General features: G+C 38.2%; 1 protein-coding gene across 1 annotated transcript in view; it reads left to right on the top strand.

The window, feature by feature from the left end:
- Positions 1-104: 104 nt before the first annotated feature.
- The window catches only part of C17H12orf40 (chromosome 17 C12orf40 homolog), a 54,144-nt gene continuing 28,131 nt past the window's right edge, over positions 105-26,117 (top strand). The window contains exons 1-5 of the mRNA XM_051159377.1: positions 105-138; positions 2,937-3,316; positions 15,767-15,837; positions 21,215-21,254; positions 25,345-25,483. Of these exons, the coding sequence (XP_051015334.1) occupies positions 105-138; positions 2,937-3,316; positions 15,767-15,837; positions 21,215-21,254; positions 25,345-25,483 (664 nt within the window). The remainder of the gene's footprint in view (positions 139-2,936; positions 3,317-15,766; positions 15,838-21,214; positions 21,255-25,344; positions 25,484-26,117) is intronic.

Consider the following 26,117-nt stretch of genomic DNA (forward strand, 5'->3'; position numbering starts at 1 on the left):
CCCCAATTAAATGTTTTTCTTTATAAGAGTTGCCACGGTCATATCTGTTCATAGCAATAAAAGCCCTAAGACAGTAGGCCAGATAATAACTATATTGGTGTATAATGGGGTACCAGAAGCAGCCTTTGAATTTCAGAGGTAAGAGACTTGTGAGAAAAATAAATAAGAAAAAAAATAATCAAGATTAAAAGAAGTCCTGACATGAGAATTGTAGTACAAGAAGGCTGAAGGTCAGTTACTAGAGCTTATGAAAAAGGTCAGTGTTTGATTTGACTTGAGAGCCAGTTTAGCACAGTCCCAACTATGATAATTTAATCACGGGTTCGGGGAAGGTGGGTCCTAAAATGTAAGGCTAGGTTCAGGGCTTCAGATAGGGCAAAGGAAGGATTCAATATGAAAAGAAAGAAGATAGGAAACATGCTACAAAACATTCTAGTCAACAATGGATCACAGGTAAATGGTCCCATGAAAAGTTAAGAACTGAAAATTTCCCTATTGCCTATTGACATTGTAGCCATAAATGTTGTAGCATAAATCATTACTTTTCTACTTGAATTCCTGCTGTGATAAAGAGACTTACTGCGCTCTTAGACACTGTATAACACAAATACCATATACTAACTAGCTTATAATAACTATGTTACTGGTTCATGTATCTACTATACTATGCTTTTAATTGTTGTGTGGCAGGATACACCTGACTATTAAAATGGGCTTTTATAAAACAGTATGCTATGTTATACCACTGGAAGCTCCATACTTCTCATGGTAATTAGATTTCTTTGTTACATGCATCAAGAGAACAAACAAAATAACATATGCATTCTAATTAGTTTTGTGGTAGTCTACTTTCTCTTTGACCGGTGATAAAGCCATCAAAATGAATGTTCAAAGTGGATTCCTTTTGTTAGACACTGCATGGTTACATGTTCTTTAAAGTAAGACATTAAGAATGTTATGAGGGTTTAAACTTTTCAAAAAATATTGGTAGTAAACAATTAAAGCAATGATAAAATTAATTTTAGCTTAAATTCCAAACTAGGAGATAAAAATGAAGTGAAACAAACACTTGTTACTGTAGCAAGCATTATTAAAATTTCACTCAAGCTTCTAAACTTTATGTAATTTCATATGGGAAATATTTTTTCAAGGGGATAACATTTTCTCAAGGGGAGAAATAATCTGAGAAAAATAATTGGATGTCAATTTTTAAAATTTGGAAGTGCAGGAGACTGGAAAGATGTCTAAGCAGTTAAGAGTATTCACTGCTCTTGTAGAGGACTCAGGTTCTCAGCACCACATGGTAACTCACAACTGTCTGTAACTCCAGTTCTAGGTGATCTCATGATCCTCTGAGGATATTAGCCATGAAAATGGTACACACACATACATACAGGCAAGGCAACACACCCATCCATATATGTTCAATAAAATAAAATTTATTTAAAAATTTCTAAATGCAGTAACTAAATCACCCTGCTCTAAAAAGTGTGATAGTCTCATGGATCATCAATGTCAACATCAGAACTGGAAATTATTTATATACAAAATGTTTCATAAAGTATAAAATAAGCATCTTTCTAGTGAAGAAAACTATATATAGAGAATAAATATATGATGCAGTTTGCCTATGTTTCCATTATAAATCAGCAGACAATCTTTAGAAATAAAAGATATATTATTTAAGTTTTAAGAAGTTTGAGTGTGTTATGGTTTTTTTCTCAACAAATGCTAAATCGTATTTTACCAGTACAATATTGCTTACCTAGTTGATATACTGCCCCTTAAATAGTGGTGCGTAAATTCTGTGTATCATTTATGAGTCTTAATTATTAAAGGCATAAACAACATTGACAATAACATCGTCGGTTAATATTTCAACTGAATCTATGTTCCTACAGAGATTTCATTGCTGTGAGGGAAAACTCAGCAATTGCTTGTGTCAATGTGTGTCTCAGTGTTAATCTGTAGCCTGATTCACACTCCCACTGCACCCCTGTAACCAGAAACAAAAGAAGGAGTCTAGTTAGGGAGAAGAAATAGTTTGTTTAGGCTCTCCATACTTCTCCTGTCTCAGGAAACAAGAGAACCTTTGTACCTCCAGACAAAAGGGGGAAAATAAAAGACAATGTATTAGCTAAATTTCTCCTCTCAAACAATTGAGTTGTAATCTGAATAAATTAATAAAAAAGAAAGTTTCCCCTTTCAGTTAGTTAAAAGTTTTGAACATAATTTGGAGATGCAGGTCTATTGTATCTGCCTTCATGGTACGGTTAACAACAACAACAACAACAACAACAACAACAACAAAAAATCAATAAGCACTCCATCATCCATGACTTTTCTGAAATGCTGAATTCACCTATTTTGATACAATTACAGATACAATTTTGTATTGTAGGGGTTGTTATAAAAATTAGGATTAATGTTCTTAGATAAGATGTATTTATTCTAGGTCCTTTTTCTTTAAAAAAAAAACAAAACTAATTTGATGTGAATGTATTAAATCCCCTGGAACTGGCATTACAGATACTTGTGAGCTGCCTTGTGGGTGCTGGGAATTGAACCCGCATCCCTCGGAATAGCACATAGTACTCTTAAATACCGAGCCATCTCCCAGCCGCTCTAAGGTACTATTTCTTAGTAATTTAGATAAGCATCATATTTCAACATCATTTCTAGAAAGAAATATCAATTTGAAAAAAAGTTACTCTGTGCATTTATTTGGAACAAGAAACTTCTTGTTTTTAACCTAAATTGATAGTTATAAGAAAAATTCTTATGAAGACAAAGCTAGACAGAACTGAGTAGAAAGGTCCAATTTTTTTTTTGTTTGTTTTGTTTTTGGATTTTGTTTATTTAAAAGGGAATTCAAGTCCCAGGACTTTTCACAGCTGATCAAAGCTCTGTAAAACTCTTTGAGGAATTCGCAAAAGGTACACGACAGTTAAGTCGCACTACAAATTCATGTCAAGAACTTGGGTCCCGCGTGACAACTTGGAATGACAACGCTACCTTCAGATTCAGGTATTTGGAGTGGCGGGCCGCCTTTCCAAGCTCAGCCTGTGAACTAGTGGCCCAGCACAGAAGCCGCCGGAATGCATGGCAGTCATGGCTGCCAAACCGGAAGCGCACCGAGGGTGGGGGTGGGGGTGGGGTCTTCGTGCCACACCGGAAGGCGTTCTCACGCAGTGGCTGTCGGGAGAGGCCTAGGCTGCTGTCCCTTCGCGTGCTGTGGCGTGCGCAGAGTTGCGAGCTGCGAGGGTCGGTCCTGCGTGGGAAGCTCTGGAGAGATGAACTGGGTTGGTGGCTCCCGGTAAGGTGTGCGCGCTCCTTGTGACCCGGCCCGGTGGTTCTGGGGTAAGGCTGTTATCCCAGGCCTCCAGGGCCTTCACTGCTAAACCCCGGGGTGGAGGCCTCAGTACCAGGGTCCTAAATAAACTCTGTTTTCCTCTCTCCAAGGGTTCGCCAAGTAGCCGCAGTGGGCGGGGCTAGGTTGCAGCTGCTTTTCCTCCATCCCAGGCATCCGAGGACGCCTGGACATGGTATACAGTCTACATGTGAATTTTGAAACAACTCTATTCCCACCCAGTTGTACTTATAAATGGGAAGGCAGCAGATTTTCCTAGCTTGGGCTGTCCTAGACTCGTTTTGTAGACCGGGCTGGCCGCGAACTCACACCAATCCGCCAAATTATATTTTTAAAGGGAGTTATCATTATTGGTCTTGTTTGTCTTTAGAGAAACTTACTATTTAGCCTAGGATAATCTGGAACTCAATAATCTTACTGTTCAGCCTCTACAGAGCTGGGCTAACAGGTATATACACCCCTCCCCCAGCTCAGAGCTTGTTTTCAAAAAGACAAATGCAGCGAACACTTAGGTTGAGTAAAGAAGATATCTAATTTGTTCTGTATACGGGATTAATCACCTCAAACATTCAATATAAATTCACTATTTTATGTAACTGTTCATTGTAGTTGACTTTAAATGCACTAGGGTGGAAATCGTGTAAGGCTAAGTTAATTTGATCAAAAGTGTTGATGATGTTTTATTTGATTGATACATATGTGCTGTTGTGGGGTCCACTTAATTCCAACATAACTCAAACATCAGGTCAATGCAGTTGACAGTTTACTGTAATCAAGCCGTTACTGATAATAGATCAGGAGGCCACACAGACTTGGGAGCTGAATGTCGATGCTGAAAGGACGTTGTACAGCATGTTTAAAGGATGAAACCATAAATTGAGGGGGAGCCGACTTATGGCCTGTAGCATTGTCCAATCATATTTTGGCACCAGGGGTTGAGCAAGGGAGTGTCCATCAATCAGGACAGGATTAGGTCCCTGGGCCTGGGAACATAAACTTAGTTTGACCCTGCCAGCAAGATGTAGAAATTGTCCTTGAGATGTCTGGACTCAGATGACTGTTTCTTTACAACAGAAGCTGTTGAGCTGAATGAGCATGCGACAGTAAGTTTATTTATTTTTTTTTTTGGTAGAAGTCCTCTGACAACATGTGCTCATTGGAAACGATATAGTAATTTTTTATTTTATTTTGTTTTGCAAAATTGCTTGATTGGACAGCAACCTTTATAGCTGAAAGGTCTTTATAGCTTCTCTTGTTAAAAACAAATGACAATTTACCTTTAAGAGCTTTCTGATTTAGAGATTCTTTCAGTCCCACATAAAATATCTTTTATGAGGGACAGGGCTTGTAGCTACACAAATAAGCCCTTTCCCTCAAATGGGTTATCTTGTTGGAATTAATGTTTTAGTTTAGTTTTTTTTTTGTGTCTTTGTCAGATGTAACATTTTAGGCAAAATCTCAAGTGTAAATTATTTAAGCAACCTCGAACTCAGGTGTATGTGACAGTAGTTCCAGGTTCCTGTAGTTGAAACTTAATAGTTCACAGCAATACCAAATTTTCCAATTAATGGATGTTTAAACCTTCTAAAATAATGTGTTTCTTAATTTAAGGATATTAAAATGCTCCCTACCCTTCTTGGTCTTTTCCTGACAAAATTAAATATTGATCTATACTCTAATTTTTTCCCTCTTGGTAGAAAAAAAACTGCCAAGACCTCGAATTTTCCTAATTAGACCTTCAAATTTGAGGACAGGTAGAAACATTGTTTAACTGGGAAAAGTACTTTATTTCCTAATTTCCTAGTTAGGCATGAAGGCAGTAGCAAAAGAGGAAGATAACATCAGATTGATGATGATCTTGTCACTACAGCACTGTGGATGTGGTGCAGGTATCAAGCACACAAGTATAAGGTGAAAACTAGTCATTTTCTGAGGCTTTACTATTCATTGAAGAAGAAAAGTATTACTTTTGAAAATGTTTAAGATTAGGGACTCAAATTCATAACACAAAAACAAGTGATATGAATAATAGTGGATCATAAACTAGATTAGCAGGCAGTATGGCTAATGAGAAGAGAAGACAGGTAGATGGAAATGACAAAACAAAAACATTATATAAATATTTGGAGATAAAACTATATATAAGTATTTGGAGATAAAACTTGAAACGGTGTATGTGTTTTTTGAGAGTGAGTTTGAGAGACAGAAAAGTAAAAGTTGTTTGTTAGTGAAGAGCCATTCAAATACACAAGTCACCCAGTGACAGTAATGTTGTCTATTAGTTTATAGTATTAGTAGTATATAGGTTGGAATGTTGTTGGGATAGATTATGAAAGTGATACAATCTAGGATTATGCTAGAAAAACAGAATATTTTTCTATAGTTCTAGTATGACTATATATTATCCAAATTTAATTGGCATATGTCTTAATATACTCTGTGGGGATCACAGGCTGTGTGAATTGGGATGGAATATGAATCTTTTATATTTATGCATAGAGCCAAGTTGTAGAGGAAATTTTATGGGCAAAGAGCATTTGTACACGAAGTTTGATACTGATTCTTGGATTTGAGGCATTCCTGTGAGGGAAATGCCTCAGTCCATGTAGGAAAGATGTCAGCTGTCACTAAGAGTTATGTCTATCCATCACAAGAGGCAGTTGGATGAAATCCAATCACAGGCCCCATCCTCCTCAGGTTTTGGCTGTGTTTCTGCAAAGGATACCTCACCAGATCTAGCCACCCATCTTGAGGATTATTTCTTGGACAAAATTCACAGGCCTGGGAGACTGACAGTCTTTATAGAGCCTCTGCTCTGATAATGTCCCTTTTCAAAAAGAATATAGCTTGTCCTGCTGAAGTGAAAAGTGTCATGAACTCCTTTGTTAATTTCCACTGTAATCTTTGAGGAAGATGAATTATGCACTGGCTAATATCATAATATGTATTCCCTCCTCTGTGGGTTCTAGGGAGGGAGCAAGAAAGAAAAAGATTAAGATTTAGCCATCATTTGATTGTTAGGTTAGATTAGTAGTGGGCCTGTCTGTGTCTTGGCTGTGGGTGTCATTGGTGCTTGTTGTTGACCCAAGGTTCTAATGTGCTGTATCTGGTCAGCATTTCCTTATCAAGAAGAAAATCACTGATGAGAAATGGTCATCCAAATACGATCTCATGAGGTGTAACTCTAATGTGATTCCTTGTCATGCTGAATGAATATGCTTGTCATTTTAGCCTTGGGCTACACTTTCCTCTTGGTTGTTTAAGACCATAAATGTGGTAAAAATCAGTAATTTTTATTGTCAAGGTCAGTTGAGGATTTGTTTGATAAGAATTAGTTGATAATATGGACAATCCCTGGCTCTTTTAGCCTTCAAAAATGTTGCATTATTGCTAGATGACTCAGGGTCTCACTGACCATTCTTTTTCCTTTGAATGAATAGGGACCATATCCTGACTCTGCTCTGTACACTGATGGAACATCTTTTGGGTATATGCCTAAGAGTGGTGTAGCTAGGTGTAGCTAAAGCAGTACTCTGCAATAATAGAATTTTTAGAAGTATCTCCATCTCTGACTTCAAGCTATACTGTAGAGCAATAGTAATAAAAACTGCATGGGACTGGCATAGAAATAGACTGGTTGATCAATAGAATTGAATGGAAGACCCAGAAATAAACCCATATACCTACAGACACTTGGTTTTTGACAAAGGAGCCAAAGTAATACAATGGAAAGAAGAAAGCATCTTCAACAAATGGTGCTGGTCTGACTGGGTGTCTACATGTAAAAAATGCAAATAGACCCATATTTATCACCCTGTACAAAACTCAAGTCCAAGTGAATCAAAGACCTCACATAAAACCAGATACACTAAATCTATTAGAACAGAAAATGGGAATCAGCCTTGAACTCAGTGGCACAGGAGATAACTTCCTGAACAGAACACCAACAGCTCAGGCTCTAAGGTTAACAACTGATAAATGGAACCTCTTGAAACTGAAAAGCTTCTGTAAGGCAAAGGACACTGGCAGTAGAACAACCAGCAGTCTACAGATTGGGAAAAGATCTCCACCAACTCTAAGCTGATACAGGGCTAATATTCAAAAAATATAAAGAACTAAAAAAAAAAAAAAAAAAAAAAAAAAAAAAAAAAAAAAAAAATCCACCAACAAACAAAATAACCCAATTAAAAAACGGGGCACAGCTAAACAAAGAATTTTCAGCAGAGAAATCTGCTCACAGAGGCATATGCTTCCAAGTATGGCTAATAAAGACTGAGAAGGTTAGTTACCTTCAGTCTGGTATATTTATCCTTTCAAAAATTATTTTTATATTTGAAATTAAAGATAATTACATCATTTTCCTCCTTTACTATATTTTCTCCAACCACTGCCATATACTCCCTTGCTCTCTCTCAATTCATGGCCTCTATCTCAAAACATTACACACACACACACACACACACATACACACATATACACACATACACACATACACACACATACACATATATACACACATACACACACATATACACACATACACACATATACACACATACACACACATATACACATACACACACATATATACACATACACACACACATATGAAGGGATATTTTCTTACATGAAATTTCAGTTAATTGATAGAGCTAGAAAAGATAATATAATGTGAAGTAAACCGGATCCAAAAAGACAAATGTCACATGTTCTCTTTCATTTGTGGTTCTTAGCTCCATATTTCACATGTGAGTGTAACCTGGAGTAACGGCAGAAACCAGGAAAGTAAGAGTCACGTGAAGGGAGCAATAGTGCAGGAAATAGCAGGGCATACGTGATTTAAAATGGGGGAATAGCAAAAACAGAGGGGGCTTTAATTAGGGAGGGAAGAAGATAAAGAAGGAGGCTAAAATACCAGTAAGGATGCCTGAAAGGAATCATTACCCACCTAAAATACATAACATGTAGTATGAAATATAATACATGTAAGTCTGTGTATGCATACACATATGGATTGTAAACCAAACAATTCCTTCTGGGCTGACAATACTTCCTCTAAGAGCTAACAAAAACCCCAACACTAAGTCTGAGAAGCCCCCTTTTGAGTTGTTGGCCAGGAGAGCTCAAGAGATTCCGCAAACATTACAGGCTATTGTTGTTGCTTTTGATGGCCTCTCAGGTGGAAGGTAAGCCCCTATTTCTGAAGACACTATGCACTTTGGATACCAGACTAGAAGCACTCAAGCTGGATCTGACAGGAAAGCACACAGAGGCTGCTGTGCCAGCTTCCAAAGCACATGAGCAGCATTTAACTTTTGTGCAGTACTTGGATGAATCCTGGGGGGGAAAAAAAATCAATCTTTAAAACAAATCTAGACATTGTTAAGACTCAGCCATCCTAGTTACGCTGATCACACATACACTCTGTTTTTAAAAGCCAGTTCTAAATTCCATGAAGAGCAGAGCAATAACTTAAGAGAACACCATTGATTTTTTAAAAAAAGGATTGCACATTGGCCTTAGAGACTTGAATAACCATTTTATCATCATGTACATTACATCAAAATATCATCTTTTAACTTGATATAACCTACTCAGAACTTTTGTGACCTTCTTAGCCTTCCAAGCTTTGTCCTCATCTTTCTCATTCTAGAACTATTTAACAATCTTACCTCAGAACAAAGTTTTACAATATACAAATATTTGTTTACTAAGGAATATTCATTCTAATATTTACTTCTCTTGTTTACTGGTTCCCTTTTACTTTAGTGTCTTTTTTAATATCATGAAGCACAGTGACACTAACAGATTTACTTACTTATTTGGAGACTCTCTACTGAGTCCAGTAACATATTGCTGAATCCAGAACATTTGTGCTCAATATGCAAATTTGTTCACATGAATCTTACCACCTGCTGTGCTGTGCATTGGAAACAGGTATTTACAAGAGACAGAAACATTCTTTTCCCATATCATAGTGCTGTCAGAGAGGGAAGATATTATTTCAAAGGGTCACCATTTGATAGCTTAAATTTATAAGGTCTTGAGTGTATGGTAGTGAGCACCATGGTCATGGAGAATTGTGCTGACAGACATATCTGCTTTTAGAAGTGTCTTAACTTGTAATGCTCCCTTGAAGACTTAGAGGTGGCCAACTGCTTAAAGCTGTCCTCACAGTCAGCATGTGCCTGAAGAAACATTGCCAAGCATTAAGATTCCTGACAAGAGAGGGTCAGGATCCACAATCTTCCTTGACTCATAGGGATCAAGCTCTACTATTTTTTCATTGAAGGCTACAAATATCTCTTAGATATGTCATAAATTTCCTGTCTTTAAGTATATATAATGACTGGGAGGGAATTAAAAGAGAAATCTGTCTATTCTGGCTGAATTGAAGGCACATGGTTGCAGGACTCAGATAATACAGTGTGTAAAATAATGCCTCAAAACCAGAAGGATTCACCAAGGCTGTTTGGCATTGCCTCTATAACCTGTTGCTTGGGAGGCAGAGGCTTGTGGATTGCTCTGAGTTCGAGGCCAGCCTGGTCTACAAAATGAGTCTAGGACAACCAAGGCTACACAGAGAAACCCTGTCTCAAAAAATACCAAACAAACAAAAAAGGAAAAGAAAAAAGAAAATGCATCGATCTTATCCCATAGCAATGGGATACTCAGAAAACATTACCTGAGAGTAGCTATACCTTAATAAAAAGAGACATGAGTTAGGTTAGCATGGATATAGCAGTAGACAGAGAGCAGGAGAACAAGGATGCTCCCCAAATGATTTTGGGCCCTTAACTTGTAGTGATTCTGAAGCCAGAGCCCTGAGATGTGCCACAGAGTGTGGTTTTAGATAGGTGCCCTGTGTGCTGTGCAGGTGGGCCAGGGTTTCAGAGTAAGAACTCCTAAGGCCATTCTCATAAAGTGGTATACAGTTGGATTGGTTTGTCTAGTTGGGTCAAGGCTGCAGTAGATGTAGGGGTCTACTTTTAGTTAGCTAACGGAGGACCTTTGTTCTGAAGTATCTGACTTAGTTACTTTTCTGTTTCTGTGATAAAAACAATATGACCAAGGCAAGCTAAGGTGGAGGCATTCTATGGAGAATTATCAAATACCAAAACCCATGTTGATGGCTGACAGGACGATGTATGCCTAATATTTCCTGAAAGGAACATGGGAGAACATTGAAGGGTACTTTATCTGATGTTTTACTTGTGGCACAGGTTTTTCCCCACTAGGAATACTTATCCCAGAAATTTGGGTCGCTGGCCAGCTTTTCCAGCCTTATAAGGGGAAATGGGGATGAAAGCCGGGCTAAACCTTGAGAAATGAGAGTCTGTAAGGTCCGTAAAATCCAGTTTTACCATCACTTAGTCAGGTTGCTTCATCCAACAAGGGAATAGGGCATTGTGTCAACCCTAGAATGGAGTGAGCAAAGACTCCAGGTTTCACAGAGACAAAATAGGAGGCTCTGACACATTTGGTCTAAGGCCTTCCTTCTATTCTAATTCCATGACTTAAGGCTTTTGGTCATTTTTTGAGGTGCAAATGTAGGAACAGAGTAAGAGACACACGTGTACACTGGGTATGCAGTGACCCTAAAAGTGTGGTGTCAAGAATTACTGTCAGGTGTGTACTGTTATGTCAGTGGCGGTTCCTGGTGCCAGCAGAAGCTGAAAGCCATTTGATTGGAGGATCAAAAGGTCTCAGCCATCAGATTTGTCCTGGATCTATTTTATTTCTCATGACAGTCCTGTCACTAATGTCTCGTTTAGTCACACCATTGGAAAACCTCCATAGCTGGCCTGTCTTCAGGCACTCTTGTTTCCTATGGCCTAATCTCTGGCAGATGTGACCATTTCCTAGGTATGGTGATCCTGTTGCTGTCTGCAGGGTATCCAAGAGATGGATTTGTTTTTCCTCTTTTTGTGTTTCTTTGGGTTTTATTTCCTCTATTTGATATTAATTATAATCAGTGGAGGTGATTACTTTTAGAAGCCTCTGGCAAATGTCCAGACCTGACTGGGTGATGAGTTCATCTTTAAGAACTATCCATCCTTCTATGCTATTATAACTTAGTAGGATATTCTTTTAGTCTTCCCAAGGCAGTATGGTTCTCTTGTACCCCCTGACCCATGGTAGCTAGTTTAATATAATTGAGGGACTCGGCCCAGGTATTTTGAGTTCTCCACCAAACACACTAGTGAATGTCTCATTCTCTAAGGTCTTCCTGGGTGAAGTCCCACTCAGGGTACTTGAAAGAAATGCTATAGCCCCAAGAGGCACTGGGATCCATGGCGTGTAACTTGTCTTCAAACTTTTGGGCAGCCTCAGTGCTTCTCTGAGTGAAGAAACTTCCCCAGCTCTGTGCTTGTGACCAATACCAAGTGTGAATTCTTCTGTTGGATTCATAAGATGCAAGCAAGTTTGAACAAGTACAGGAGAATCTAAAGAACTTTTTGTTTCCTATTTGACCATAATGGATTAAAGGTAGATATCAACAAGAAAAACTATAGAACATACATGAACATAGAGATTACAGAATACACTATTCAATGATGAATGGGATTGACAAAGTAAAAAAAAATTCGTAGTGTGAAATGAAAATGAAAACATAACATATAAAATATATGAGATAAAACAATATACCTTAGGGCTTTAGAAAAACAAGAACAAGCCAAACACAAAAGCAGTCAATGAAAAGAAATATGAAGATCAGGACAATCGTCGGGTGACCAGCTACTTTCTGACTGAATTTGTTTCACAGAAAGTTGAATGAGTTTCTGAGAAAGATATTCTATTCTGCAGTGTTTTAACAGACTGATCCATAGATGTCTGGTAAAATCATTTGATCCATGATGCTATTTCACTTATGTTTCTGATTTTTGTTGGCATGGCCTGTTTGTTGGTGAGAATAGGATATTGAGGCCATCCGCTAGTATTGCATTAGGGCTAATCTGTGACTTTATTTCTAATACTATCTGTAGTGTAGAATCAGGTGTGCCCATTTTGCTACATGCTGCTCAGAGCTGTAACATCCTCTACAGCAGGTAGTTCTTGGATACTGTGGCAAGACTAGTTTTACTTTGATGTCTACTTTGCCAGCTATTAGCACAGTGACATTTATTTCTGAGTGTCGTGTGTTTTTCCCATTGTTTTACACTGTGGCAGTGTCTGGTTTGGATGGTAAGGTGCATTTATTAGAGACAACAAGTAGACGATTCTGTTTTTGAATGTTTGAACTGGGAATTAATATCATTAATGGAGTTATTGAAAGGTGTGTTTTCCTGTCATTTTGTTAGTTGTTTTTGTTTTTTTACACTTAGTTTGATCGAGGGATAAATTCTTATTTCTTTTGATTTAATGATAATGTGAATATCCTGAAATAAACTTTCATATTAGAATGTCACTCACATTCTAAAATCCTTTCCAGTATGGACTGGGTAGTTTGTGTTTATGAGTATAGCCTGTAGTTTAAAATAGTGTTTCTGTGTTAAAATATTGAAATTCAATCTCTGAGAAGTTATTTTAAATAGGCTCTACATTCCACTACTCAGCTTTCTTCTTTATTGGTTTTATAGTTTTTTTTTTTTCTTAATGCCTTTCTTTTGTAGTTCGTGTATTTCCAAACACGTTTTTATGGCTTAAAGACATGACATTCTGACATTTACCATTACTATTCCTGACACATCAGGATGGCCTGCTTTAGTTTTTTAGAAAGCCAGTGTAGCTACTTTTTCTAGGCTAGATACTGTCTTGAATCTTAATAAGTCTATTAGTAATGTTGCATTTTGATGTCTTAGGCTAATATTTATATCAGCAGTGTAACACAAGCTTTAAAGTGTTGTTTTCCAGTTAGTAGTTAAGGCTCTTAATTTCCTTATGTTTTCCAACTTTAATTATACTTATAAAATTTAGATGATCTTGGCATGATGAAACAATTTGTTTTGCATGCCACCAAACCTTTCCGAAAGTAAGATAAACTGAAAATTAAAAAGCAAAACCAAACCAAAGGAAGAATTTTAGACTGATGATGTAAGACATTTGTGTAATGTCCACAGTATTTAATTACTAGTATAGTTTTAATATCAGTATACTGCAATGTAGATTTTACAACTTTGTATCTTTCTTTAAATATTTCTATAACAACCATTAAAGAAAAGAGAAATGTCTCTTGAGAGTTATTCCTTTTACTTCTTATTATTAGAATAAAAGAGAGGGGCAGAAATTCTCACATGAATGTCTTTAATCACTGTGTTTTTCTTTTCACCCATCTTTCTTCCTCTCTCCTTCTTTCCCTTCTATAACGTATTTCATTTTGAAATTTTAATGTGATTGCAGCATGTCTCTCTTCTCTTTTCTCTCTCCACACCCTCCTATATTCTCCCCTTCCCCTCTATCAAGTTCGGGGATAATTTTTCATTAGTTGTTACTGCATTCATGTATGTATGTGTGTATGTATGTATATATATACTTAATATTACCTACTCAGTCTGTATGATGTCACCTATATGTATGTTTTCAGTGCTGGCCATTTGGTGCTGGACTACAAGTTGGTGTGCGCTTTCCTGGAGGAGACTGTTCTCCCACTACTAGTATTCTTTAGTTGCCCGTAGTTCTTTGTATATGGCTGAGGCCTAGGATGTAAAGTCCTTTGGGCATATGCCATGGAGAGGTATACCTGGGTACCATGGTAGATTTATTTTTTAGCTCCCTGATAAAACTCTATGCGGATTTGTGTAGTGGTTGCACCAGTTTGCAGCCCCACCAAGGGTGAATGAGGGTTCACATTTCGCCACACCCACTAGTGCATGCTGGCAGCTACTTTGCTAATCTTTACCATTCTGACTGGGATATGATCAAGTCTTACAGTTGTTTTGATTTGCATTTTCCTAATTGTTAGGGACAGTGAACATCTTTGAGCTATTTCTTAACCATTTGTTTTTCTCCTTTTGAGAATTCTCTGAGCATCATATGTCTGTGTTCTCATGCAGAATAAATAATTGGTAACTTGTTCTCTGAATGTGTTATGGCCTACTGATTTCTACCTAAGTATGTAGCTATAATGGCATCTAATGGTATTTAGGAAAATTGTTATAAATAATAGATTATTGTTATCTATTTCTTTAAAAAATCAATTTTCCAGAATAGCCTAGTAATTGCTTTTAAAAAGATGAGCCTTGTTCCTACTGAATCCTACGTCCAAGCCTCTTGTAATTTAAATTTCATAATAAAAGACTTTTCTACTCTCAGTTCCTTTTCTTCAAGAAAGTTTCATATGACCACAGTTACATAGCTACATAAAAGAGTTAAATAAAAGATTTGCTGATAATAAGTCATAAAGAAATTATTTGAAAACAATTCTTTTGTGTATATACAATTTTACCATTTATTAAATATTAAAATAAATTTACATACTAATGATACAGAAATGTTGGTTAATTCTTGCTTAAAGAATATCTTAATTGATACCACAGGATGAGAATATCTCCAGAATATTTCAGAGTTATTTGATAGTTTGAGTTGATAACTTTCCATGTTGTGACTGCTGCTTCCCAGGAATAGGTGGTATGAAATTGCAGAAGATACTTTTGACATTTCAGAAATTGTTGGAAATTCTGTTTTAATCTCCATTTAAAATTCCTTCAGTGATTTCTTAAAATGAAAGTAATTAGAATCTCAAATATTAATTACAATGAGTATGTATTCATTTGTTGTGTGTGTATACATGTGTGCAGCTGCAGCATATACTCACGTGTGTGCATGCTCATTCACACTTACATGTATGTGCATGTCAGGAATACAAGTGGAGGTCAGAGGAAAACTTGGCAACAGTTTGTTCTCCCCTTCCATTCATTGTACAGGTTTTCCAAGGATTAAACTCAGTTATCAGGCTTGGCAGCAATTATTGTTACCTACTGAGCCATTCTACAGGCCCTTATATATAACACTTTTGAAATCAAATATTTTTTTTTGTTTTTGTTCTTGTTTTGAATTTTCGAGATTGGGTTTCTCTGTGTAGCCTTGGCTGTCCTCAACTCGCTTTGTAGACCAAGCTGGCCTTGAACTCATAGAAATCTGTCTACTTCTGCTTCCTGAGTGCTGGGATTTCAGGTGTGTGCCACTGCACCCAGCTTTGAAATCAAATATTCTAAAAATATAATTAAATACATATGTATTAATTAGGGTTCCCTAGAAGAACATAACTGATAGGAATGAATAACACACACAAATATTATATATGTATACACACACATGTATCTAGTAAATCCTCATGTATGTATACATATATGTGTGCCTTAAAGGCTGTGGTCCTGCTAGTCCAACAGTGGCTGTCTACCAATGGAAAGTCCAAGAATCTAGTAGCTGATCAGTTCCCAAGTCTGGATTTTTCAGCTGTTCTTCAGTAGCTGCCAGAAACCTGAAGATGTATGCTCTGATGCCAGTGTCAGCAAGACCAAGAGCAAGTAGGCAAAGAAAGAAAGCTTCCTTTTTCCTTGCCCTTTATATAGGCCGTTACCAGAAAGTGTGGCCCAGATTAAAGCTGGGTCTTCCACCATGGAAGAGAAAGTGACTAAGGTGTATCTTCCTACCTCAAAAGATGGGATTAAAAGTGGGTCCTTCCATTTTAAGTGATTTAATTAAGAAGAAAAATCTCTCAGAGGTATTTCAGCCTTTTGGATTTTAGTAAATTTCAGATGCAGTGAAGTTGACAACCAAGAATAATCATTAAAAGTCCACCCCTTTTCAACTTGGCACAAATCATATTTCCTTATTTTGTGATTAATATCCAAATGAAAACAATAGCCAGGTCGTAATAATACAAAACATGATATAACTAACCTATGTATAATCACAAACACATTACATATTTAACCAGGCCACAATTATGCCTAACACGATGCAACTATCCTTTATATAACCACAAGCATATTATAAATTTAGAATTGGGCCGGGCCCTTTAATTCCAGCACTTGGGAGGGAGAGACAGGCAGATCTCTGTGAGTTCGAGGCCAGCCTGTTCTACAAATGGAGTTCCAGGACAGCCAAGGCTATTACACAGAGAAACCCTGTCTCTAAAAACCAACCAAACAAACAAATTTAGAATTGGTGGCAATGACCCTTGAGGGATAGTCTTTTAGTATCTCAAAGTTAAATATGTTAGCCATTGATGTTTTCTTAATTGGGGTTACATTTCATGATAAAGAAATCTAGGACAGAAAACACAAATATTTGTAAAACCACATTCTTAAAAATATGAAAGAAATACCCATGATAACTATAATCCTCATTTCCATAACTGATCACGTGGCTTTTGCTGTTATTTATAACCACCTTCCTCTACTAAGACTTCTTTATTTCCTCCACCCATGGAAAGCACCTTAGCAGATCTAGGTTCTGTTCATGGAAGAGTGACCCATACCTTAAGGGTCTATACCTTTGTCATCCCACCTGGATTAGGCTGTTGTAGTTTCCCATTGATTTTCGTCATAGGACATGGCACCAGGAGATGCCTTAAAGGATCTCCTGCACTCCAGACATAATCTTTCTTAGCTCCTTTGTGGAGAAGGAATCCAATTTCCCCATGGTAATCTGGATCAGTCACCCTCCTAACACTGTTATTCCTTTCCTAGCCTGTTGGCTTAAGGATATCAGAAGCTCAAAGTAGCCAGGAGGAAGTTTGATCTTCCAGTTCAATGGAACGTTTGTTGTGTCTCTTGGCAAGACCACTTCCCTCTCTGGAACCAAAATTTCTAGGCCAGCAGAACTTAAATTTGCAAGAACACAAAGGAAAATATTCCTAGTGGGTCACTAGGAGTGATAATGACTGGAACATTTCTCTTTTCCACCCCATAATTTCTGGAGCTGTGGATCTTGGCTATGGGTGAAACATACCACATGTTGGATACTGGTCCCAAGAATATATACCATCTTCTAGAGAACCTTGCCCCAGCCCTCCATCCTGTTGACAACTTACTAGTGCTGTAACCGTGTCTTCAAAAGTCCATCTCATTTTCTATGTGGCCAGCTGCTTCCGGATGGTGGGAACATGGTAACATCACCATGATCATTGGTCCAGTGTTTTATTTCTCTGACTGTGAAGTGAGTTTCTTGGTTAGAAGCAATACTGTGCAGAATACTATGACAGTGGATAAGGCATTCTTTGAGTCCACAGATGGTAATTTGGACAGAACCAATACATGCAGGAAAGGCAAATGCATGACCAGGATGAGTATCTACTCCAATAGGCACAAAACATTGCCCTTTCCATGGAGGAAGTGGTCCAGTGAAGTTAACCTACCACCAGGTTGCTGGCTGTTCACTGTGGGGCATATCTGGGCCTCTGTGATGATCTCCACTGTTGGCAGATCTGGCAGTCAGCAGCAGCTGTAACCAGGTCAGCCTTGGTGAGTGACAGTCCATGTTCTCAAGACCACTCATAACCTCTGTATTTGCCAACATGACCTCTTTGTTCATGGATCCATTAGGCAGTGGCAGGGATGGCTAGCTGGGAAAGAGGCTGACTATCTACAGAATGGGTCATCCTGTCTACTTAATTATTGAACTAAGATGCCGAAGTCACTTTTGATGAACATTTATATGGAACACACATATCTTTACATTCTTCATCCAGTTTCAGAGATCTGCTCATATACGCTTGTGATCTGTTCATATATGTTTGCCCAGATGTCTTTCTCACCAATTTTCCAGTCATGCTCTTTCCAAGTCCTGACCATCCAGGCAATCCATTGGCTATAGCCTGGCTCATGACTCAGTGAAAAATTGCACATCTTATCATTTTCTTTCTAAAGAAAATATAAGACCATGTATACTGACCGAAGTTCTGCCCACTGTGAAGATTTCCCCTTTCCTGATGTCTTTCAGGGTTGTTCAGAATGGGGCTTCAATGCTGTAGCTGTCCATTTCTGGGTGGTGCCTGTATAACATGCAGAACCATCAGTAGACAAGGCTCTAGTCTTCACTTTCCAAGCCAACTGGTCATAGGACATACCCATGAACCTATAGGTGCATACTTGGGAGCAGGTGGCAGTCTAACAGAAGAGAAACAATAAGCATTTGGATAGCTCCTTCATGTAACTTGCTTGTGCCTTCAGGACCTGCTCAGTCCTGATCACGTGTATACCACTTCCGTTTCATAATGGATTACTACTGTGCACATCCTATTTTGTGGCTTGGTAGATCAAATAATACCCAGCTCTTTATTGGCAGTCCAGGTTACATGGTAACTTGGTGGCCCATTGTCAAATGTTCAGTCTCCACTAAGGCCCCCAAACAGGCCAAGAGCTGTCAAAGAGAAAGTAGTCTGTAGATGATGGTAGAGCTTTGCTCCAAAATCCCAAAGGAATCTTCTATGATTTACATATAAAGGCCTTCTAGAGGCTCCAGATAGCATTCCTATGTGCTACTGATACCTCAAACACCATTAAGTCTCCTGGATTATATAATCCAACTGGTAGAGTGGCCTACATAGGCGCCTGAACCTATTGAAGAGCTTCTCATATTCCAGGACCCATTGAAAACTAGTAGTTTTCCAAGTCACTGGGTGTATGGACCAGAGTAACACACTCAAGTGAGGAAAGTGCTGTCTCCAGAATCCAAGGAGGCCCACTAAACGTTGTGCTCTCTTTTGGGTGATGGAATGGGAGAAGTGAAATAACTTATCCCTAGTTTTAGAAGGAATATCTCTGCATGCCCCTACCACTGGATTCCTAAGAATTTTACTGAGGTAGAGAGTTCTTTGAAATTTGGCTAGATTTATTTTCCTTCTTCTGATGTGCATATGTGTTACCAACAAGTACAAAGTGGTTTCTCTACCCCTTGCACACTTGGTCCAGTCAGTATAATGTTATCAATATAATGGACCAATGTGAAATTTTGTGGAAGAGACAGACAGATGATCAAGATCCCTTCAAAGTAAGTTATGACATGGGGCTGGAGAGTTAATATGTCATTGAAGTAAAACTGTGAAGGTATACGATGACCTTGTCAACTGAAAGATTGCTTCTGGTGGTCCTTATGTGCAAGTACCAAGAAAAAGGCATTTGCTAGAATACTATCTGCATACCACGTACCAGGAGATGTGTTAATCTGCTCAAGTAATGACACCAAATCTAGTACAGCAGCTGCAATGGTAATCACTATTTAATTAAGATTTTTTGATAGTAAACTGTCATTAATTCTCCATGATCCATTTGTCTTCTGTGCTGGCAAGATAGGAGAGTTAAAAGGACATGTAGTGAGACCCACCACGTATGCATTTTCAGGTCCTTGATTGTTGCACTACTTTATGCAATTCCTTATTAGCGTCACTATTTTCCTCGATAGAGGAAACTCCAGTAGCTTCCATTTGGCCTTTTCAGCCATAATAGCCCTATTCCATATGTCAGAAAGCCAATGTGAGAATTCTCACAATATCTAAGTATATCTATTCCAATTATACATTCTGGGGCATGGGAAATAACTAAAGGATGAATTTGGGAACTCCCAGACCTACTGTGAGTCAAACTCCATCTAAAACTCTGTTAATCCCTTGACCTCCATAGACCCTTACTTTAACTTAACTGGAGGGTCACAAAGCTTCTTGGAGTCTCCCAGAATCATTCTCAGTTCTGAATCCGTATACAAGTGACCATGGAAAGCCTGATTGTTTCCTTTCCCCTGGCCTTTGCTACCTCAGGGCCCAATTAAACCCACTGCATTTAATTCATTTATATGAGCAGCAGCATCTTCAATCCTAATGTCTGGTACAAGGAAAAGGGTGACAACAAAGCTCTTCAAATATTCTGGTGACTCTGTCACCATTTTGTATCTTACAGGATTAGTGAATGGTCGTGGTGCAGGATATTTGATTCCAATGTGATCCCCGAGATTGTGAACTGTAAAAACCTATCTTTTGTTTAACATGGTTGAACCCTAACACACACCTTTAATACAAGAACTTTCTGTCTATTGTAAATAGGTGCTTATAGTGTGGCTCGACCCTAGCACACACCTTTGATTCAAGAGCTTTCTGCACACAGGATTTACTAAAATTAACCCTATGTCAAGACCAGCTGACAGGGACTGAAGAATAGGAGGGACTTTGAGTTGAGGGGTGTTTACGAGCCTGTATAGGTAGAGGGGACTCTTTAGCTCTTGAGCTTTTAGTTCTTTAGCCTTTGAGCTTTTTAGTTCCTTGGCCTTTGGCTTTGGGGGCTTTGAGCTAGCAAGCCTTTGGCCTTGCATTTTTAGAGTCGTACTCCTGCCATGCTGCTCAGAGTATTTCAGAACAATTCTGTGCTATAAAGTGACCTCAAACTCATGCTCTTCCTGTCTCAGCATCTCAACTACTGCACTTACAGGTGTGTGCCATAATGCCCAGTACTAGGATAACTGGTATATTAATGCTGCAATATATTCCACAGTTCCTTAAATCCTGAAGAGATTTATGTCTTTTTTCTGCTCCCAAGTGATATCACCTGAATGTTGAAATGTAAAGAAAAGCAAAGGAAATAGAATTGTTGACTCAGACTGTTGCTATCAGATGAGAATAGTTCAGTAATATGGCATTTCTAGTGCATTCTTTTCTTTTTGTTTATTTCAGATTTACTTTGCCTGTTATTAATTCTTATAATAGTTTTTATTGTATTTTGGACTTCCTAAGAAGCTTATGTGAACTATCACATCCTATGGATGCTTTAAAATATTTTCATAGTTGTAGAAAATATTGTGACAGGAGAATTTTAAAAGTTTTAATTTAAGATTTCCAACTGAAATGGCAATCATCTTTAAAATGTTCTGTTTCTTTAATAACTGTGTGGTGTATCCTCTTTATGTTTTTAGGACCAGGGTTCTGATAAAGCAAGAAAGAAGAAAACAGAAGGTAAGGGCATTATAATTTGAGAGATATTAGCCCTATAATAATAAGCAACATTAAACTCTGAATCACTCTTTACCAGTAATAAATTCACCCCCTCAAGAAGACAAACAGAGTCACCTAACCTAGGCCCACAGGGGCCTATAGAGACTGAAACACCAGCCAAAGAGCATGCATGGCCTGGAACTAGGCCCCCGACACATATGTAACTGATGGACAGCTAGGTCTTCACATGGGTCCTGTAGAAAGTGGAGCGGGGGTCGTCTCTGACATGGGCTCTGTTGCCTGGGGTGGGTTTGTATGGGAGGAGGCTCCCCTTTTCTGAGGATAAGAGGGGGGAAGGGGGTAAGTTATTGGGAGGGTGGGACCCAATGGAGAGGAGGCGGGGACTGTGATTAAAGGTCAGTAATGACCAGCGTGACTGCCCAAACATGAGCTGAACAAGGACAACAGTATTGCATGGGGGAAGCCCACAGACCACAATCCTACACAAAGGACTACAAGCAACTAGAGAATTCTAAGAGACAAATAGTCTCTTCCTTGGGGAGGAGCATACCAACTGGTTATCCATTTCCAAATGGTCATACTTGAAAACATACATGCGAGTGACATTATAGAGACTGAGAAGGTTATACTTAGGAATATGAATGTATAGACATATATGTGTGTAACAACAACTAAAAAAAAAAAAAAAAAGGAGTCCATGAATCTGAAAGATAGCAAGGGGGCTTAGGGAGAGGAAAGGGGAGGGTGAAACGATGTAATTACATTATAATCTCAAAAAAGAAAAACCAGTGACCATATTTCTATATTACACCTTACAACCAGCAGTATATATCTTGGAAAGAATGGTCACTGCTATATCTAAAATAAGAGAGAGGAGAGGGGAGCACATGTCAGGGGAACTTCCAGATTTCCACTAGTGCATTAATAGTATGACCATGAAACAAACTGTGGCCTGTGGAAGAAGTAAGTGCTTTAGCCGAGATAATCTGTCAACTGCTCGCAGTTAGTGCGGTTCACTCTCAGGTGTATAGCCCTGAGCAAAAGGAGCATCTTATGGAAGAATGTAACCACTGAGATTCCTTATGCAGCAAATATCAAAATATAGAGAGGGCAGGAAGGAGGAGACCCAGAGCATCAGTGTGCTTGCAGAGACTTAAGAGGGAAGCAAGGGGCAACTGAGAGCACAGAGTTGCTCTGGCTGGATCTTTTTGCTACCAAAGCACTTCTGTCCTAAAGCTACCTCCACCTTCTGTTCTTTTCCCAGCTTGCTGTCTTGTACAGTCTTGCCGATGTCAAGTGTTTCCAGTCAAATGTACTTCAGTTTGTCATCATCCTCTATACAGCCTGGCAGTCTCTTCAGTGGAGCCCGCTCCCATGCTTTCTTATCAGATTCTGTAGGCTTTTTATCGCTCTATTCACTCATTCTCATGGTTACTGCAAGTTAAATTTTCATTTGTTTTCTGAAAGATTTCTGTTTCTCTTTACATTATTTTCTAGTTGATTCTACCAAGCTAGACTTCATTAGAAAGACTGAGCCTAGTCTTAGATAAAATAGTCACTTACTTTGACTTTTCTGTGCACAGGAATTAGGAACTAGCCTGAGAACTAAAGGAAAAAAAAAAAAAAAAAAAAAAAAGAAAACCTATTATTCAGTATTCCTCAAAGAAAGGCTTACTTCCTGTGCAGTCTAGCATTCTGCACCCTTCTTGACTCTTGTAAACTTACATTGCTACTCTCTGACACTCAGACTCATCCATGGGTCTTAGAAATCATCTCCGGGAGACTTTTCTCTTACTCCTGCTCTCCCTTTGCTCACCTGCTCCCTCCGCCCCAGTTTATAGACCATCTCTGGTAACACCATCTTGTGTTGTCACCCTCGCTGGCTTTTATCTACCACAAAATGCAGTGGCGTAGACATAACATCTTAATTCTGAGATGTCATCAATTATAAGACATGATACAGATATCTTTTAACCAAGAAAATATATTTGCATCACACAGGGCCCATTATTTTATTATGAAACCATGCATGATATGATATTTTTGAAGCTATTTTATTCCAATGTAGAATTATAGATCATTCAAATAAAACATATCTTTTATGTTTGATTCATTTTGTTTAATGGAATGTTTACATCTTTGCTTGAGACCTCTCTCTCTTTTTTAAGTTTTAGGAAGAAGCCTATTACACCTTCATAGGTAGGACCTTAAGGGGGAGGGCAATGCTGTTACGGTCTCAAGAACTAAATATCACAGAGTTGCTTGTTGACAATTGTTTTTAACCATTTTATTTGGTGTATTGAAACCTCTACCTTCCTTCTACCAACCCCTTAACTCTGGATATGAGAAATAATATTAGTGAGGAAAGGGAGCACAGACCCTTTTACTTCTCCTGAGTGTTGAGAGTTTCTTTTGGGGCAATACCAACCTTGTCAACAGCAAATGCAGCAAGCAGTCTCCTCCCAGCCAGTGCATTGAAATGCTTCTCTGTGTCCACCACACCATCCTTCTGTGGTCTCTCCAAACTGCGACATGCCACACACCACCACCGCATGCCACACTACACCACACCACACTTTCTCTCTCTGGCTTTTATATTTCAGATTCCTAGACCACACCCCTCTCCGTGCTGCACTAGGCAGGCCATTACCAGCTGGTTCCTTCTTCCAACCCTTCCCGTACCCCTTCTTTGCTCTCTATCAAATCCATGGCCTCTGTTTCTTTGTTAATTCTGTTGTATGTATGTGTGTGTATTCCTAAATATATAATGTATTCCTAAATATATAAATAGATGCTTGATATTTCTATGTATATTATTTCAGGGATGACTAACTTGGTTTATAGCTACACTATTCTTGGTAGCTGAGAATAGGACCAGCCTGTATGCACATCAGGCATTAGAAGAATGTACAAAAATATGATGCATACTTATTTAGCTATGAAGAAAAATGAAATAATAACATTTACAGGAAAATGGGTGGATCTGGAAATCATTAAGCGGATTAAGCCAGAGCAGGAAAGACAAATACTTCATGTTTTCTTTCATGTATAGAATCTAGATTTAAGATGATAAAACAAATGACATAAATATATGAATATATAACATACGTATATTATATTGTGTATGTACCAGAGTTTTGAATAGCATGGAAAGAGGAGTGTGGAGAAGAGAGGGTGACAGGAACAACTAAGAAAGTTAGAATGGCACATACATATGAAAATGCAATAATGAAGCCCATTTATTTGATATCTTAAAATAATTAAAAGTTTAAAAGAATGCTGGAGATATGGTTCAGTGTTTCAGAGCATGAAGTGCCCTTATAGAGGATCTGGGTTTAGTCTGGGGCACCCACATCAAATGGCTCACCACAGCCTGGAACTCTAGCTGCAGTGGAGTCAGTAACAGTCTTAAGATGCCACAGGTACCTTCACTCACTTACACACAATAAAAAATAAACCTTTTATAAAAATTGAAATGTCTGTGAATTTAGTAAACTAAAGGTATAACTAAAAAAGAAGAATAATTGTAGTTCAGAAATCCCGGAAAATATATAAACTGTACAAGTAATGATATATATGTGCAAGTCTGGTTTATAGAAAACATAAAGCAGTTGGGATACAGTGAGTTAAATTGGCATTGGTTGCAGGTTAGTTCTCATAATGTTTGCTCATAGTTGGTTGCACAAGTTTATTTAATGTGTGTGTGTGTGTGTGTGCATGCACACATGTGTGCAACACTGTTTTACCTGCCAGATTTAAAGTCTTTCGGCAGCTACGAGCTGTCACAATTGATTTCAGTTCACATGTAAATGTGAATGTTGGGTCACAACTATGAAAACATGAAGTCGGTAGCAGAGTAGTTTCATTGCATTTATTGTTTATGATTTTCTTGAATTGTATGATTGGGAAATTAATACTTTTAAGTTTCTTTTTTGTTTTGTAAGAAAGGACTTCTCTGTGTAGCCTTGGCTGTCATAGAATTGCTTTGTAGAGCAGGGGATCTGCCTGCCTCTGCCTCCCTGAGTCCTGGGATTGCAGGCATGCTCTGTCTACTGTGCCCAGCTAATATTTAAATTCTTAATTACTTTAGGAATACTTTGAAAGGAACAAGTTAAAATCAAAGATGAAATTACTAGGAGTTTTTTCACCTGTCAAGAACCCCACTGTCAGTTTAGACCTTCTTAATCTGTATATGGTAAATCAGATATCTTCGAAGAAGGAAACACCAGGTAAGTCTTTCTAAAGCATTTGTTTTGATCTTGATATGGTATTTCATAATAATGGCTAGCTGTCTAATTGTATCAAAATTCCAGAACTCAAAGCATATGGGAAACTTATTTTAAAACTGTGTTGCCCTTTTTAATGATAAACCTAATCAGTATTTGAATTAAGATCTTTTGTTGTTTTATCTATTTATTTTATTTTTAGGCTGTGTGTGTTATATATGATTAACTTGTTTGATATCGTTAATTTATCATGGAGTTATTATAATCATGACATTACTATTTCTGGGCAAATAGTCAGCAAAGTTTAGCTTGAGAGAAGAGCGTCATGAATGTGTTACTGCATTCTCCTCCCACTTGGCAAGGAAAGCTGAGGGTGCCCTTCTGCTTCTTCAGCTTTCTTAGATGCCAAGGTACCACATTTGGAATGTATCGTGAACTGTGTCACTTTCTTCCTGTGGAGTCACTCACTCGTTCAACACGTGTTTACTGAGTATAATGGTAAATACTATTACACATGGGGGATGAAATAGAAAGCAAGATTTCATTAGTCACAGCTTGGTGACTGCTGAAGGTAGAAGTTTCAGAGTGAGCGCAGTAGTGCACTGTGCCTTAGAAACATCTTAATTGAGAACTCAAA

This window comes from Acomys russatus, chromosome 17, assembly GCF_903995435.1.
Source record: "Acomys russatus chromosome 17, mAcoRus1.1, whole genome shotgun sequence".
Lineage (NCBI taxonomy): Eukaryota > Metazoa > Chordata > Mammalia > Rodentia > Muridae > Acomys > Acomys russatus.